Raw genomic sequence first — 19,552 nt, forward strand, 5'->3', positions numbered from 1 at the left:
GACTGTAATTATCAATACTTAAATTAATGCTTTTTTCTCAGAGAATAGTTCATTTTGCCATAACAATTTAGACATTTTAAAATATATATATTAAAATTAAAACTTTTGCTGGTTTTGGTCATCTTTTGTATTTTAAAATAATGGTGTGCCTTTCAAAATCTAGGGCATTGTTTCTAGGCCCCATTTGGAAGCTACCCCTAACTTTAAAAACAATTTTTTTGTTAAAGATTTTATTTATTATTTACTAGAGAGAGACAGCATGAGCACGGGGAGGGGCAGAGGGAAAGGGAGAGAATCTTAAGTAGACTCCACACTGAGCACAGAGCCTGTCACGGGGCTCCATCTCATGACCCTGAGAGCATGACCTGAGCCAAAGCCAAGAGTCAGATGTTTAACCAACTGAGCTACCCAGATGCCCCTAACATTTTTTTTTTAAATTAAATTAGTTTTAATAAATTGAGTTCATCCTTTCACTTGTTTAAGAAAAAAAACTCTATTTACATTACCCACAATATACTAAAAATATTGTTATTTCATTCCAGATCAGAGATACTAAGTCAGCAGATCAAAAAACAACCCTCTTGCATTTTATTGCTGAAATTTGTGAGGAAAAATACCGGGATATCCTGAAATTTCCTGAAGAACTGGAACATGTAGAAAGTGCAAGCAAAGGTAATTGATTACTATTTTGAAACTATTCTTTGCCTGAGTATTATATTTTAAGTGGTAAGATTAAAAAACATTAATTTTATTTTTTCTGTTTACTGATATTTGAAAAGCAAGAAGATAGTTTCCATTAGCTTATGTTTGCTAGTATAGTACATTTAATGATCTTTTTTTTACTTATGTCATTTTTTAACATTGCTAGGTTATTGACACTTTCACATCTCTGATCTGATATTATGTTCACTCATTCATTTCATAAATACTTAAGTGAATATTGTTTACAATGGAACTATACCATGGGCTTTTCATGATATCACAGTGATTGTGAGACAGATCTTGCTTATAGATTTTCTCACTGTTTCTATTATTCCACATTAGTTACATGTTAGTAAATATGACTCAGTCACAAATGTGTATTGTTAAATTGAAGGGCCAGGATACAGAAGTTCTTTAGAAAAGCAATTGCCAGGGAACTGATGCTATATTGCAGTAAGTATAATTTAACATCATATCTTAAAGGTTTTTATTTTAATAAAGAAAATAATGGTACTGTGGAATCCTGCTCTGTCTCCTATTGTTATTCTGGTCCTCATACCACAAAATAAGATACACTGGATTAAATCAAAGAAATACATTAAGGGTTTGATAATACTAGACTAGCAGAGATGACCATTGAACAATATTTTTTTTAAGATTTTATTTATTTATTTGGGTGAGGGAGAGGGGAGAGAGAGAGAGTCTTAAGCAGACTCCACGCTGAGTGTGGAGCCCAACGCGGGCTGAGACCACGACCTGAGCTGAAACCAAGAGTTGGAAGCTTAACTGACTGAAACACCCAGGTTCCCTGACTGCTGAACAATATTATACAAACAGTATTCTGGGTTTTATAGACATATATTTTTTCCCCTTCAACAAACACTAACAGGTTTATATCATTTATAATAAACTTGGGAAAGGTATATGCTTTTGAGTCCTTACTGAAAGTCCTCAGAGTTATACGGAAATGGGGAATTTTTAATTGGAAACATGAGAAATGTCACAAATAAGGACAATTATTAGATCACTTCAGTGTTATCACTATTTTTTGATTGCCCTTTACCAGAATTTCTTTTTCTAAATTTTATTTGTTTAATACGTAGATTCAATTTCAGAAAGATTTTGAGAAGTCCGTCAAGAACATGTTTAAATAAAATGATCTGTCAATTTTACAGTGATTTTTAATTCCTAATTTTTAAATTTTTAGTTCTTACATTGAGGATACTTTACATGAACATATCTGATAAACACTTTTAGTCAAAATAATCTGGAACAACTGTAATGAAATGGACAATGAAGTTTATATCAGCTTTGATTTTAAGTCTAAACTCTAGCTTATCTATATTTCTATATTTCTATGTCTATATCTATATAAATTTATACAAACTTTTAACCTCTATTGTTATTGATGAAGTTAGCTTATAACGCACAGCCTTTTGAGTTAGATATTATAAAGTTCTAATCCTAGCTGGTAACTTCTTAGTTCTATAACTTTGAGCTAGTAATTTAAACTTCCACATTTTTGTTTCCTCATCTGTAAAATGGCAGTTGAAAGTAACAAGAAGATCACATGAGTTAACATGTTTAGAGTATTCAATAAAAGGTGTGGCACTTAGTAAATATGTAGCTGTTGCTATACCACTTATCTTTATTAGTAGTAGTAGTCATAATATGTGATATACTGCTATGAATATTGTAGTTCCTGCTATTGTCTTGTTAGAAGGGGATAATTATAAGGGTGCCTATGGTTCCTATAGTCTCAGCTAACTATGTATTATATCCAGTTCTGTTTGTTTGTTTCCTGTGTCTGGGCTTTTGGTAAATACTTTCATATTTTTATTTTATACTATCACCAACTTCTTTCTCCCCATCTCTGTCAAAAGCAAAATCTCTCTGTTGTATCTTGATGATTTCTGCTTTTCTGTATTTTTCCTGCCAGTGTTTTCAAAAGATTGTTGCCAGAAATCCTCTTCCTATCTTACTATTAGGACCATAGCCATACCTACTCTCGTTATTTTGACTAGTTCTTTTTTCTTTCCCTATGAAATTCAGTCTCAATTCAAATTCTTAAGCACATTCCACCTGCTTCCATCTATCTTTCATTTCCTCCCTAGTTCTCATTTCAGTGTGCCGAGACATATATTCTCTTGAGCCTTTTTATTCCTTTCTGATAATCCTGTCTCTGTATATGATTTCATGCTGCATCCTATGCCTAGAAATCTCACCTGCCCTGTCCTCTAAGACAACTGACTATCATTTGTCAAATCCCTGTTCAGAATCCATTTTTAAAAAATATTTTGCTACTAAAGCCCTAGGAAGAAATACTCTGGAATTTGGTCTACAGGGGGAAAAAAACAAAAACAAACAAACAAACAAACAAAAAAATAGGGTGAAGGGTCAAGCCAATTACCTCTCATTTATAGTTAAATACTTTTCCTTGATATTTGAGTCTAACTTGTTAGGTTAATACACAGACCAGTCTTGTTTGAATCACATTCTGTCACCTCTAGTACTGTACATAGCATGTATATAGTCAGCCAGGAAAAACACAAATCGGTCAGTACTACATGATCAATTTTTTTTGATAATGAACTGTCTTGATGTGAAATGATCACCTTCAACAATGCAAAAAGTACCTTTCTTTTCAAACTAGAGGGATATCAATAAGATGAAATAAAATAATGATTGAATTATATGTCATATTTATTTTTTTGAGATTATTTGAGAGAGAGAAGGAGAAAGAGAGTGAGCAGGGGGAGGGGCAGAGGGAGAGGGAATCTCAAGCTGACTTCCCAAAGAGCATGGAGACCAACACAAGGCTAGATCTCATGACCCTGAGATCATGACATGTGCTGAAATCAAGAGTTGGGTGCTTCACCAACTGAGTCATCCAGGTGCCCCTATAACTTATATTTAGAGAACAATTGTTTGACTGCTAATAACTTCTTATATGTTTTTGGATTTTTGGGAACCAGATATCAATTTTGATAACATAAAGATCTTTTCTGCCTGGTATCACAATTAAATTTATTTCAGTTGTGTAGTAGAGTTATAGGCCTCAAATTGACTGACAAATAAAATGCCTTAAAGGAAAACTGAAGGTAGGAAATATGTGTGATCTGTGGATGAATTTATTTTATAATTGTGTTTATTCTTTAGCTAAGCTTCTAAAATTCTGTGTATCTTTGAATGTGCAAAACTGTGGTATAAACTTAGCATATTTTAGCATATATATTATAGCATTTATACATATTTTAGTATATTTTCCTAGACCTCTGTTAACTCAAAAGATATTGGGGGAAAACATCATCTTCACATTAAAACAGGTATATGTTATGAAACAGAATTCAAAATCCACATGAATTTTTAAAAAATGAAACAGATGACTTCAAAGAAATTTCACACTTGCAGTAGATCCCCAAGGGTGAGTGTTCAATCTTCTCTTCCATTTGGGATACCTGGTAAGAAAAGTTTATGAGGCATTGCCTAAAGAATGATACAGTGGTTTTGTTTTGGTTTGGCTTCACTTATTTATCTATGTAGTTATTGCCAGGAGCAGGGAAGCAAGCAGTCAGGGTTAGAGAGTAGAGTACCTAACTTTCTTCTAAACAGACATTCTCATGTCCTTACGAAGTTCAGCATCAAACACTACAGTGTCATTTTATTACCAGTGAAATTAATAAAATAAAATTGCTCTGGTCATTTCATTCTAGGCTAAATTATAAATCGGCAGGTCCTCTCATTCATGTTTGAAATACCAATGACTCTTTAGAGAGAGAAAAAAATGGTTGCTATAGAAACTCTGATGCCTTTAAAATACTATTTTTTTAAAAGATTTTACTGGTTATTTGAGAAAATGAGAGAGAGTGTGAGCAGTGGGGAGAGGCACAGGGAGAGTGAGAGGCAGACTCCCCACTGAGCAGAGAGCCCCATGTGGAGCTCAATCCAAGGACCCTGGGATCCTGACCTGAGCGGAAGGCAGATGCTTAATCCACTGAGCCACCCAGGCACCCCTGGAATACTTTTGATAAACCACAGTTACCTTTCCCCTAATGATTAGTTTTCAAGTTCATGTGTGTGTATATTTTGTGTACATAACTATACATATAATAGATACAGAGATATATATTGTATAAAGGATAGCCACTGTGGCTATCACTTTAACTTTGAGCTTTAAGGATTTTTACAGTTTGATTTAAAACCTTTAGTGTTTTATAGATTGGCTCCAGGGATTAAACCAAAAGAGTTATTAGTAAAGTTTAATTAAAACTATTCACTCAACAGGGAAAAATTATTTTACTGTATTTGAAAGCACTATTAATCCTAAGGTTTCACATAAATATGAAATGGGTTTCACTTCAGTTAAATTAGTGCCATCTTACAAAATAAAAGCTGTTAAATGTCCTATAAACAGTGTTAATTTCTTATGAATTAAATCAATTATTATAAATCTTCATGACCAGCTATACCTTTTGATATCTGCCGTCTTTCCATGTCATATTAGTAACTCTGATCAGCTATTTATCTACTCTGACTTCTTTATTAAAAGCTCAGACTAGAGGAAATACTATAAGGAAAAATACATGAAATGAAGAAAAAGGAAAAATGTAAAATAATAGAGTAAAAAAATTGGGGGAACAATAGCAAGAAAAAGCCAAAATATTTTCCAAAATTCCAGAGCTGGCAGAAGCTTGAGACATCATCTCATCCCTGCTAAAAAGGATCCATAATAGCAATTCATCCAGATTCATTATTTTATAGTTCAAGAAACTGAGGCCAAGAATGATGAAGGAATGATCACATAACTAGATTGGAGAATCGAGAAGGTTTGCAGACTTTGGAGTTATTTTATTACATATTTTTCAGCTCCATTTTTGCTTCCTTTGTGGTCTAAAATACACAACAGGGATTCATGCTCATATTGGAGTAAATGCTAACTAAATAAAAGATTTATTGAAGTGTAAATGTTACTACGTCCTCTCTGTCATGGTCTATAGTCTCTGCAGCCCCACTTTGACAGAATTACCCTCTCCTTTCTTTGTGTCACAGCAGCACTTTAGCCTTATTAGTAATATGGTACATACCACATTCATAGTTTTTATTCCATTGTTTGTTTTTCTCTGTATGTCCTGGATTTGTCCCTGTAGTCTCAGTGCTAGCATAGCATCTCAGAATTAAATGCTCAATAAATGTCTATTAAATTGAATTATTGCATATCATTGTAGTATAGCAGGCATATTTCAAAATATGACATGGGAAATTGATAGAGAATTGCAGCCCTAAAATTACTGCTTACTCTAAATACAAGGGGGAAAACAAGGTAAGTCAGAATAAAGAGGACACCAGAACAATATTTCCTGGTCCATATTTTTACTTCTTTCAAAAAGAAAGCTAAAATTGGAAACTATCAAGCTAATGATGGATGGGATCTAAACTTATGGAGGCCATCAAACCATAAAGCATTATGGTGAACAGTAAGGATTAAAATCTATTAGGAACTAATGGCAGCCAACTTTCTCAAGTTATATCTAACTAACTACTGAAACATCCATCTCTTGTTCTAAATTCCTGGAAAAAAAAAAGCACTTCTATATTGTTGGTGTTAGTTTTATTGAAAATCTTTGAGTTAGGGGGAAAAAAATCCTACTATTTTTAGAGCATTTAATATACAGTGACTCATAAAGCCCAAGATCTGAGAAAGTATTAAACTGTAGGATTTTCTTTTTTTTTAATAATTTTTTTAAATTTTTTAATAAACATATAATGTATTTTTATCCCCAGGGGTACAGGTCTGTGAATCGCCAGGTTTACACACTTCACAGCACTCACCATAGCACATACCCTCCCCAATGTCCATTATCCCACCTCCCTCTCCCTACCCCCCTCCCCTCAAACTGTAGGATTTTCTAGCAGATTTAAACTTTGAATTGTAATCTGACTTTTTAGAAGCACAGAATGATAATATACCAATGTGATAAAATATTTATAGAATTAATCTTACTTAAATGTTAGCAGTCTGAGTATAAAACTGAGTATAGGCATGCCTGGGTGGCTCAGTCAGTTGGGTGTCAACTCTTGGTTTTGACTTACATCGTGATCTCATGGGTTTTAGGATCAAGTCCCACATCAGGCTCCATACTCAGTGGGAAGTCGACTTGAAGATTCTCTTCCTCTGCCCCTCCCCCCACTCATGCACCCTCTCTCTCTGCCTCAAATAAATAAATCCTTAAAAAAACAAACCAAAAAACCCTGAATATACATCATACTACTATGTCAGTTTTACAGAAGTAGTTAAAATTGTTTGGCTTCTTTTGGACTTTTTCATATATACTGTAAAAATAAATAATTTTTACTGAATGAATTACATTCTGTCATATTGACATCCATAACTATCTTTTAAAATTTAAAAGAATATTTAATTTTAAGGATTCACATTCATGAATTTTCCAGTTTGTGATATTTCTTTCTTCCTTACCCACACCAAGTCACGCATATTTTTCTCACAGTGAATTTCTTTAAAATAACAGAAACAATAGAAGGTCCAAAACGTGCATAAAAATGAATTTTCAGCCTAAAACATTAAAAGGATTTAGGAAAGAAAGTCGTGTTTTGTGTGTGTGTGTTTTTTTGTTTGTTTGTTTGTTTTTTTTTTTTCTTTTTTTGCTGGTCAATAATCTAGTCATTACCAACCAGAGTTGTCAATTCATAATATATAAACACTCTAATTAATGTTCATTTCTAGAGGAAACTGTTGAAAAAATATCTTCAGGTAGCAGTGAAAGAAAACAGAGACCAGGCCATTTGGATATGAGTAAAATGTTTCAATGTAAGTCAACAATTTTTTACAGACTTACATAGGCATTTGTCAGAATACCTTAGCTTTTACATCCCCAAATCTTTTTCTGTTAGTAAGTGTGTGCACAGCTTATCTGTCTCAAATCCTTGTCCCTCATGTCTCAGAGCCTAGGCTCCTATGCTTTTTCCAAACAGAAATGCCACCCTATTCTCTCAGTCCTTATGAGCCCTGTATATATATCCTTTTGAAGGTCCACCTTAAATCTCACGCCTCCATACAAAGCTTTCCCAGTTGTTTTGACTTTCAGTGGTTTTTCACTTACCTCTTCTACAATAGTACTTATGTGAACTTTTTAGTTTGGTTCTTGATCCTGTACTGTCTTACATTATAGTATAAAGGTTTCCATGTTTATAGATGCATCCTGGCATGATACTTTCTTAACTAATGTGTGATGTCATTAGTCTGCTTTCTCAGGGCAAAATCTAGCATGATAAGGCTGTTGTAAATTCAGTGTTGGGAATGTTTATTAAACATCAGCCTGATCCTAGCTCCTATGTTTATTTAGCCCAATAGTGAAACTTTCTGGGTACTTAAATTAGCCAAAGTATATTTGCAGATACTTGATTTTCAATTTCTCACACATTAAACAACAAGGAGAAAACTAGGCCTTTAAAAAAGTATTCTTTAAAAGTGGCTATTTAGGGGGGCACCTGGGTGGCTCAGTCGTTAAAAGTGGCTATTTAGGGCAAAACAGATGTATGGTGTTAGAAATAATTACAATGGTTACTCTTTTTTTTTTTTTTAAAGATTTTATTTACTTATTTGACAGAGAGAGATCAGAAGTAGGCAGAGAGGCAGGCAGAGAGAGAGGGGGAAGTAGGCTCCCCACTGAGCAGAGAGCCCAACGCAGGGCTCAATCTCAGGACCCTGAGATCATGACCTGAGGTGAAGGCAGAGGCTTAACCCACTGAGCTACCCAGATGCCCCTACAATGGTTACTCTTGGTGTGGGTTAATGACTAGAAGAAAGTATGCGAGGTGTTCTGGAGTGCTGATCATGTTGTGTTTCTTGATCTGGATCCTGGTTACATGGGTGTGTTTATTTTGTGAAAATTCATTCAGCTGGTAACCTATATGCACAATGTATGCATGCTTCAACAAAACATTTTTAGAAAGCTGGCTATTCAAATTTTAAAAATGTATAATGACTTATAGAAAGTAAGAGAAGGATTACAGTTAATCTGAAAGATCAGTGTTTTCCCATGTGCTTAGTTAAAATGATCAAATGCATTGTATAAATATTTGCTGTCAGAATTGATCTGATGTCATTGTAAATAATTATTTTTGAACAAGTCATATGTCACTTAAGGATTTTGTCAAAGTGTCTTTTAGTCTTTAGGGTGGATAGGTACATTCTACTATTTACAAAAAACAAACACCCACCCACTGAGCATATTATATGCCATGTAAGCATTCAGGGTGATCTCTCCATAGTTGCTATCAGTATTACCCTAGCTTGTAAATCATTGAATCTTAACGTGTCCTGAGCACATCCTGAGTTAAAATTTTCACTACGTACCTGTTGCTGCTGTCATTGCTATCAGTATGTTTTTGGTTTAATGTCAGGAAATAGGATATATGGGAATGTTGCTCAGTTTTATCTCATTCTGGATTCAAGCTCATCAGTTAAAAATTGAATATTCATACATCAAATGTTACAATTTGAGTGACTCTGAAATAAAGCATGGGAATATAGTCAATGCAAAAGTTTATGGGACTGACATTAAGTAGCATTGTCAAGGTGGAGAAGGGAGAGTCAGGAAGAGGGAAAACTAACAGAAATGAAGAAAGAAGCAGCTCTCTGCTGCTACAGCAGAGTCAAAAGAAGGGATGTCTCATGCTGAGTGGAGATTCCATTATACCTCTAGGAAAAATTGGTGGAATCTGGTAATCAGCGTGGTTACCATTACTGTAGTTTTAACTGCTACTAGTCCTTCTGATGAAGTCATCGACAAGGATGAGACTGGTTTAGGAATCGAGGGATTGGGGATTTGGGGAGAGTAAAGAACTGTATCAGAGGTACCTGAGCAGTACCTCTATTCTCCACTTTTTACACATTTTAAATATGGTTTGAACACAAGAACCAAGTTGTAGGGGACTATACTGCTAGTGTGATTTCTTGAATTTAACTGAGGTCTTTTTCTGGAATTTGGATTCTACAAGTTAATGAGGTAAATTAGTAAACAGCAAATACAATATTTACTTGTTCCAATTATTTATGACCCAGACAGCTTAACCATATTTCCATGAAAAACAGTCAGAATGGAGTCGGTATTTTTATTAGATAATTCCCTGAAATAGTAACAAAAAACTCTGACCCTATTGGAAGCTGATAGCTCTGTGGCAGAGGATTCTGATAAGGTCATATCTGAAAGAGATACATGCTAGAAATATGTTCAAGGATGAGAATCATGAGATACATACCTGAGTTTCAACTTTGTTGCTACCTACTTGTAGGATCATTGGCCATTTAAGCTATCAGTTGCCTGTTTCAACAGTAATGTTTCTTAATTTGAAAAATACATACAGTCAATATTTAGCCCACGTATCCCTCAAGGTGATTATGCTAACAAAATTAAACATTCAATGTGGAAATGCCTGAGGAGAAAGGCATTATATATAAATAATAGTTTATCATTCAAGCTGTCAGGAAAATATTAATTCCAGATGATTTCTCTCAGGGGTTTTTACACTTGTTTGGTCCCATTTTTAAAGTGAAGGTCAAAATCTGCTCATTAAATGACAAAGCTTTCTGAAATAATATGTGATGTCATTAAGTTTATTTTCTTTACATTTTTTTTTACTTTTTTCCATCTTGCAGTCTTTTAGAAATAACACTCTAAAAACATGATCACAAAGGCTCATCTTACTTTAAATGATATCTAAGCTTTGATGGAAGAATCATTGTTCCAAATTCAAGAATCAGTTATAAAATTTCTAATATCCTAGGATATCTTTGTCCTAAGCATATATAAACACGAAAGAAAAGAAAAAGCTTATACTTTTAACTGAATATTCTAAATAATTAATAGTAAATGTCTAGGGAAAAATAAAAAAGGTATAAATTTTGAATATTATTATAATAACTAATAAAATGATAATAAAGCATTTCTTTTATGTGCATTTTAAATAAATGGATCCTGTTTGCATTTGTAGCAGGCTATAGCTAATGTTTATGTTAGCTATTGCTTTTTCACTTAATTGTGCATTTTTTCTAATACGTAGTAGTGATAATAATAACTACTACCATTTATAAAGAGCTTCACTAAGAGCCAGGTTCTCTATTAACCATGGTTTTATACAAAAGGAGACTGAGTCTCAGAAAGATTAAGTAAAGTGCTCAATGTCACACAATTAACAAGGGCTAAGATTTTGGCTATCCTCTGTATTCATTGTTCTTGTCAATATAACAGCAGTGAGAATAATAGCAAGAACACAATTGAAAAAGATATAAAATATGAAATTTTTATTCATAAATTTAAGATAAACTGAGAAAACAACATAAACCTTGGTAAATTCTGTGTTCTGATAGAATGTTAATTATTATAACTGGAAACACTCAATGAAATCATAAAAATACTCTTGGTTTACTCAAAACTACAGTAAACTGTTAAATATATTAAAAATGGTATTGTTAGGATTTAAGGTTTCATTCAATTGCCTATTCCTTCTATGTGTCCTTAGCGAGGAATAACACACTCTATGATAAAGATCAAAGAATAAATATTTTGGGGGCGCCTGGGTGGCTCAGTGGGTTAAGCCTCTGCGTTTGGCTCTGGTCATGGCCTCAGGGTCCTGGGATTGAGCCCCGCATCAGGCTCTCTGCTCAGCGGGGATCCTGCTTCCCCCTCTCTCTCTGCCTACTTGTGATCTCTCTCTCTCTCTATCAAATAAATAAATAAAATCTTTTTTAAAAGAAGAATAAGTATTTCCATTGCCCACCCTTCTTGAGGGATATGGTCATTAATTAAACACATGTTTATTTGACTCTAATAGTATAAGTACTTCTCGTCTCTGAGTTACACATTTTTAAGAATTTTAATTTCAGTATAATTAACATACAGTGTTATACTAGGTTTAGGTGTACAATATAGTGATTCAGCAATTTTATACATTACTCAGTGCCCATCAGTAGAAGTGTATTCTTAATCCCCATCACCTGCATCACCTGTCTCCCCACCCAAGTCCCTCTGGTAACCATCAGTTAGTTCTCTATAGTTAAGAATCAATTCTTTTTTTTTTTTAATTTCTCTTTTTTCTTTGATTTGTTTCTTAAATTCCACACATAATTAAAATTATATGGTGTTTCTCTTTCTCTGACTTATTTCACTTAGTATCATACTCTCTAGATTCATCCATGCTATTGCAAGTGGCAAGATCTGATTCTTTTTTATAGCTGAGTAATAACTCATTGCGTGTGTGTGTGTGTGTGTGTGTGTGTATTAGAATATATATTCCAATACTTATATATTTTTATATGTATACCACTTCTTCTTTATCCATTCATCTATTGATGGACACCTGATGGACACATTCATCTATTGATGGATACATAATTTAGGTATTGTAAATAATGCTGCTATAAACAAAGGGGTGCACATATATTTTCAAATCAGTGTTTTCATATGCTTTGGGTAAATACCCAGTTGTGGAATTACTGAATCATATGGTAATACTACTTTTAATTTTTTGAGGAGCCTCCGTACTATATTCCACATGATTGAATCAGCTTGCTTTCCCACCAACAGTGCATGAGAGTTCCTTTTTCTCCACATCCTCATCAATGCTTATTGTTTCTTGTGTTTTTATTTTAGCCATTCTGACAGATGTGAGGTGATATCTCATTGTGGTTTGGACTTGCATTTCCCTGATGATAAGTAATGTTGAGCATCTTTTCATGTGTCTGTTGGCCATCTGGATGTCTTCTATGGAAAGATGTCTGTTCATGTCTTCTGCCCATTTTTTAATTGGATTATTTGTTTTGTGGGTATTGAGTTGTATCAGTTCTTTATATATTTTTGATACTACACCTTTATCAGATACGTCATTTGCAAATATCTTCTCCCATTCAGTAGGTTGTCTTTTAGTTGTCTTGACTATTTCCTTTGCTGTGCAAAGGGTTTTATAGTAAATTTTTATTTTTGTTTCTCTTGCCTCAGAGGATGTATCCAGAGAAATGTTGCTGTAGCCAATTTCAGAGAAATTACTGTCTGTGTTCTCTTATAGGATTTTTATGGTTTTAGGCCTCAAATTTAGATCCTTGGTCCATTTTGAGTTTATTTTTGTATATGGTGTAAGACAGTGGTCCAGTTTCATTATTTTGCATGTAGCTTTCCAGTTTTCCCAGCACCATTTGTTGAAGAGACTTTTTCCAATTACATATTCTTGCCTCATTCATCAAAGATTAGTTGACTGTATAATCCTGGGTTTATTTCTGAAATCTCTTTTCTGTTTCATTGATCTATGTGTCTGTTTTTGTACCATTTCCATACTGTTTTGGTTACTACAGCTTTGTGGTATATCTTGAAATCAGAGACTGTGATTCCTCAAGTTTTGGTCTTCTTTTTAAAAGACTGCTGTGGCTATTCAGGGTCTTTTGTGGTTCCATACAAATTTTAAGACTATTTTTCTAGCTTTTTAAAAAAAGACAGTGGTGTTTTCATAGGAATTGCATTAAATGTGAAGATTGCTTTGGGTAGAATAGACATTTTAACAATGTTCATTCTTGCAATCCATGAGCATGAAATCGCTTTCCATTGTTTTATATCATCTTGAATTTTTTTTCAGCAGTGTTCTGTGGTTTTCAGAATATGTCTTTCATCTCCTTAAATTTATTCCTATGCATTTTATTATTTTGGTGCAAATATAACTAAAAATGTTTTCTTAATTTCTATTTCTGCCGCTTCCATTATTAATGTATAGTAATACAACAGATGTCTGTATATTTGTTTTATATCCTGCAACCTTACTGAATTCATTTATCAGTTCTAATAGTTTTATGGTGGAGTCTTTACAGTCTTCTTATATGGTATCTATATAGCATCATGACATCTTCAAATATGAAAGTTTCACTTCTTCCTTTCAAATTGGATGCCTCTTATTTATTTTTCTTGCCTGATTGCCATGCTATGACTTCCAGTACTATGTTGAATAAAAGTGGTGAGAGTGGAATCTTTATCTTGTTCCTGATCTTAGTGGAAAAGCTCTCCATTTTTGAACATTGAGTATGATGGTAACTGTGGCTTTTTCATATACAGCCTTTTATTATGTTGAGGTATGGTCCCTCTAATCCTACTGTATTGAGGGGTTTTATCATGAATGGATGTTATACTTTCTTAAATACTCTTTATGCATCTATTAAAATGATTATGGTTTTTATCCTTTCTTTTGTTGATGTGATGTATTATATTGATTGGTTTGCAAATATTGAACCATTCTCACATCCCAGGAATAAATCCCACTTGATCGTGGTGAAATTTTTTTTAATGTATTCTGAGTTGTACATTTGTATCCCCTGTTTTAAACATATCACTTTTCTTCAGTTATCTATTTCATGGTAGTTTGGACATGTTTTAAATTAATTTGTGTTTGTCCATCTATCTTTTACCACTATAAAACACACTGAATAGGTGATCTTTAGAGGAAAGTGAATTATCTCAAACATTTCTATTTATTTTATCAGTTGATATCCCAGCTTACTTAGAAACTCATTAGAAATGATCAGTGACAGGGCCCCTGGGTGGCTCAGTGGGTTAAAGCCTCTGCCTTCAGCTCAGGTCATGATCCCAGGGTCCTGGGATTGAGCCCTGCATCAGGCTCTCTGCTCAGCAGGGAGCCTGCTTCCCTTCCTCTCCCTCTGCCTGCCTCTCTGCCTACTTGTGATCTCTGTCTGTCAAATAAATAAATAAAATCTTTAAAAAAAAAGAAATGATTAGTGATGATTAATGATAGGCAAATGGTAGATGAACAGACATTCTCAGGAGAAAAATATTCCAAAATATTCAATCTCGTCAGTAATGTAAGAAATGCACATAAAACAACACAAGTTTTCAGGTTAAAAATAAGCTATATCGTATACTCAGTGCTGGCACAGGTAGTATAGAGGAGGTACTTATGTATTAATGGTCTGAGTTCAAGAGGACTTCAACTTTTTGGAAAGCAAAATATATCAAGAACCTTAAACTAATTGTAAAGCTTTGTCCTAAGAAGATGATCAGGAAAAAAAAAAAAAAAAGATGATCAGGAATAGGCACCAAGATTTATGTACAAGAGTTTCTTTGTAACTCTATTTATAACAGTAAATAATAAAAAATATCCCAAATAGCTAAGAATTAAGACAAATAATAAAGTGAATTATGGACCATACATATAATATGTTTTCATAAAGTCAAGCCTTCAGTGATCTTTAGTAACATGTCAAATAGAATATACTAAACTTTAAATAAAATAAGATATAGTAGCATCCAGATTTTATTAATTATAATATACTTAAAAGTAATATTTGCTGTCAGTAGTGTTATTATATTTTCTGTCTCTTCTATGTGTTATATACAAATGATTTTTATTTGCAGTAATTTTCTGTAATGTCACCATGAACACTGAATTAGCAAACACCAAACTATTGTTACAGGAACGAATTACAGAGTTAGGTTCCCGGGACTCTCTGGTCACAATATTTTCATCAGATGGCCTGTACATAACCATGTTTTATGTTTGCTTCTGTTTAAAAGCACCTTACTTAATATGTATGGTAGATTCATTAACATTGAACTCACAGCCAATAGCACTATAACTCATGCCAAACAAATCCTATTTAATACTTTTATTTTCCCATAAGGCACATCACAGCCTTCTTGCACTTAGAAACACCAGACAACACTTCAGCACCATGCTCGGGGGTAAGTTTTAAAAGCAAAGTTACCAAAAAAGCTATAAGAATGAGGAAAAACATGGCAATAAATATATTGCATAAGGACAGGTGTTTACAGCATGAGAGCTGAAGTATCACCTTGTTCAACCTCAGCTGGAAACATGCATCTTGGACAAGTCAAATTTTCCACCATTCTAATTATGTGCATTTCTCTGAATGACCACAAAATTGCTGCAGGTATTGATTGGGGTTACAGGCTAATTTTAGCAAATAGGCAAATTCATAAATACAGAATCCATGAATAATAGGGATCAACCATGTATTTATACTTATAATCATAAAATAATTTTAGGATATGCAGCTCATTCATTTCCTGAACAAATCATTACTAAGTACCTATTATGTGCCTAACACCATTCTAGATACTTGGGCTACAGTAGTGTATAAAACATTTCTCATTTTCATGGGAGAAACAAGTTTATAATTCTTTTCATTTATAAGTGTTATGGTGAAAAATAAAACAAGGGGGCGCCTGGGTGGCTCAGTGGGTTAAAGCCTCTGCCTTCGGCTCAGGTCATGATCCCAGGATCCTGGGATCGAGCCCCACATTGGGCTCTCTGCTCAGCAGGGAGCCTGCTTCCCTTCCTCTCTCTCTGCCTGCCTCTCTGCCTACCTGTGATCTCTGTTTGTCAAATAAATGAATAAAATCTTTAAAAAAAAAAAAAAGAAAAATAAAACAAGACAAGAGAATGAAGAATGACAGAGGATGCTATATTACATACAGTGGTCAGGGAAGCCTTTGTACATGTGACTTTCAGACAGAAACTTGATTAAACTAAAGTAAACATGTTTATATCTCAGTAAAGGGCATTCCAAGTAATGGAAACAGCAAAGGGAAAAGACTGTCAGTCTTGATATGCATAATGTATTTGAGGGAAAGTAAGGTGGCCAGTGTGGCTAGGACCAAAGTGAGTGAGGGGTAAAGAGGTTAGAGGTATAGTTAGGGGCAGGAGCATGTATGACCCTGTAACCCCTGGAATGGACTTTGGCTTTTATTCAGGGTTTGATGGGAAACCATTAGCAAGTTGAAAGTATGGAAAATTGACTTGTGTTTTAAAGAATCATTCTGCTTGCAATGTGGTGAAATGGATTGCATTAGGGCAAGACTAGAGCAAGATTAGGAGATTGCTGGAAGTTGATCAAGTGAGGAAAGATGTTAGCATCAATTAGAGTAACAGTGGTGGAGTTTATGAGAAGGAGACTTACTGTTTTTTTAAAGATTAAACCAATTGCATTTGCTGATGGATAGGATGAGAGTATGACAATATGACTTACTTAACAATGACTACAAAGGTTGGGACCAGAGCAACTGAGAAAAGATGGATTTGCCATCAAATGAAGTGGTGAAGACTATAAAAGGACCAGGTTTGGGAGTTAAGAATATCAGGAGTTCAGTTTCAGTTTCAGATGTATCAAGTTTTAGATGCCTACTAGATATCAAAATGGGGATGTCAAGCAAGCATTTGGTTATGGATATGGATATGAATCTGAAGTTCAGGGGCTAGAGATAGACATTTGAAAGTGATCATCACATAGGTAGTATTTAAATCCATGTGAGTGCATAAGATCACCAAAAGAGTGAGAGGAGATGGGGAAGAGAAGAGGCTGAAATACTGAACCCTGGGCCCAGGGATCCAGGTAACTGATAGGGTACTTTTGAGTGCATCACAAGGATGACATCTGTCTGTGAGGGTTTGAAAGTGTCTTGGACACTTACAGCTTGTAGAAGAATTTCATTTGATTGTAAAGAATAATGATAAATACAGCTTTTAGATATACTCCATTAAACCCAGGTACCAGAAATTTTTTCTGTTCTGCATATAGTATATCATTTGCATTATCTATGAAGGAGGCTTTGTTTTAAAGAAAAAAAAAGTACTAATGTACTCATGCACACATATGAGCAAAAAAAAAACATACGTGTGCACACACGCATGCGCGTGCACACACACACACAAGTTTTAACCCTGAAAATTACTTAACTTCCCTCTGTAAACTCTTTATCATTATGAATATCCATACATAGTTATTTGGAGATCAACACACAAGAAATAGTATGTAACATTTTGGGGTTGAGAGGGTCTCCAAGTGTGTAAATATTTGTCACCTAGAAATTCTTGTATTTTATATGATGATTTCTATTTTTTATTTTATGAATCTTTGGTTCCAGTGTCTTCTAATCAGAACTCTGAGTGTATTGAAATTATTAAGAAAAATGCTTTGAGTAAAACATACATTATTTTTGTGGCTTTAAGATTCTACCACCATATGTTCCTCACTGTAATTTTTTTTATTAAGGTATGATTGACAAAATTTATATGTATTTAAGTTGTACAATGTGATGTTCATTTTGTGTTTGTGTGTCTGTGTTGAGAATACTTGAGATTTACTGTGTTAGCAAATTTTGAGTATATATTATCTGTAGTCATCATGCTGTATATTAGGTCTCTAGAATTTATTCATCTTAAAACTAAAAGTTTATACCCTGTGTAAACTGGCTGTACCAGTTTAAATTTTCTATCAGCAGTATACAAAGGTTCCCTTTCTCCACATCCTCACCAACACTTGCTGTCTTTTGACTTTTTGGTAATAGTCCTAATAGGTGTAACATGATATCTCATTGTAGTTTTGATTTGTATTTCCCTGATTCTTAGTCATGTCAAGCATCTTTTCATACATTTACATGTCTTCTATGGGAAAATGTCTATTTAGGCCCTTTGCCCATTTTGTAATTCAGTTGTTTGGGGTTTTTTGCTATTTAATTGTATTAAATAGATATTTATTTTATAATTTATAAATTGCTACTTAATTGTATTAAATAGATATTGACCCCTTAACAGATACATCGTTTGCAAGTAGTTTTTCATATTTCATAAGTTACCTTTTCATTATGTTGATTGTTTCCTCTCCTGCACAGAAGCTTGTTTATTTGGCTTTTGTTACCTGTACTTTTGATGTCAAATACAAAAAATCATTGCCAAAACCAATGTCAAGGAGCTTTTACCCTGTATTTTCTTCTATGAATTTTGTGGTTCCAACTTCTCACTGTATTTTTAATTTTAAGCACTAAGGGGGCACACATCCCATCTGTTCTGTTCCCGATTTATCCCTAATGCCTAATTCTTTGACACAGAGTAAACACAGCTTTGAAGTCTATTGTCAATCTTGATCTAATTGCATCTAAACATATTGAACATCTTAAAGTACCCTATTGTATTAAACAGTGGTGATTTCTTAAAAACAATCAAGTACACAAACAGAACCCCACAGATTTAAAGGGAAGACTGATGTGTGTATCTTAATTTTTATTATATTTGTATACATTAAAATATAGTCATGCTGAAGGGGACCAAACAGGCAAGTAATCCCAGGAAATGCATGCACTTTAAACATAGGTACAGGACAAGGAGATAGCAAGCAAGGATTTTGTGGTAATGATTGCTGTAACATCTTCCAAGGCCTGCCTCCATTGTCATGTGGCAGTGAGCAACACATTTCTGATCATTCTGCATCGCTATCAGTCAAGTTAGACAACTGTCCTTCCTGCAAACAGTAAGCCAAACATCAGCCCAGCTAATTGCTTTACTTGAAAAATAACATTTACCAAAAACTTAGAAAGCTAAAATTCAAGTACGTACCATGTAAACTCCCATCTGTACGTAGATATCCACAACTGATCTTGAATTACATTTGGTACAGCTCCAGAAATATTATTTGGGTTATATTGTCCTCTCCTAGAGATGATTATACAAAAGTGATTGCTGACGTTTTAATTTTTCTCTTTTTATGACTGTTTTCAAAAAGCAGCAAAGTAGGTTATAAAATTCTCCACAATATTATATCTTTAATGATTAAACTAATAGACAGGGAATTAACACCCAGAAAGAACTATATTTCTTACCCTTGAGGGTTTTTTAAAAAATTCGTTTACAAATGCAATTTGAACTCTTTCATTATGCAATCTAATCTTATTTTATAATAATATCAAAACCTCCACGATCTGAAATCTCACTTTGTTTTTTCAAGTTTTTATTTAAATTCCAGTGAGTTAACATAAAATGTAAT

At 33.8% G+C, this 19,552-nt stretch overlaps 1 protein-coding gene across 2 annotated transcripts in view; it reads left to right on the forward strand.

Annotated features, from left to right (window-relative positions):
* The window catches only part of DIAPH2 (diaphanous related formin 2), a 1,022,518-nt gene that overhangs the window by 564,711 nt on the left and 438,255 nt on the right, over positions 1–19,552 (forward strand). For both annotated transcript variants that reach the window (XM_080794734.1, XM_080794733.1), the window contains one exon: positions 543–672. In XM_080794734.1, the coding sequence (XP_080650860.1) occupies positions 543–672 (130 nt within the window). The remainder of the gene's footprint in view (positions 1–542; positions 673–19,552) is intronic.

The sequence above is a fragment of the Martes martes genome, assembly GCF_963455335.1.
Source record: "Martes martes genome assembly, chromosome: X".
Taxonomy (NCBI): domain Eukaryota; kingdom Metazoa; phylum Chordata; class Mammalia; order Carnivora; family Mustelidae; genus Martes; species Martes martes.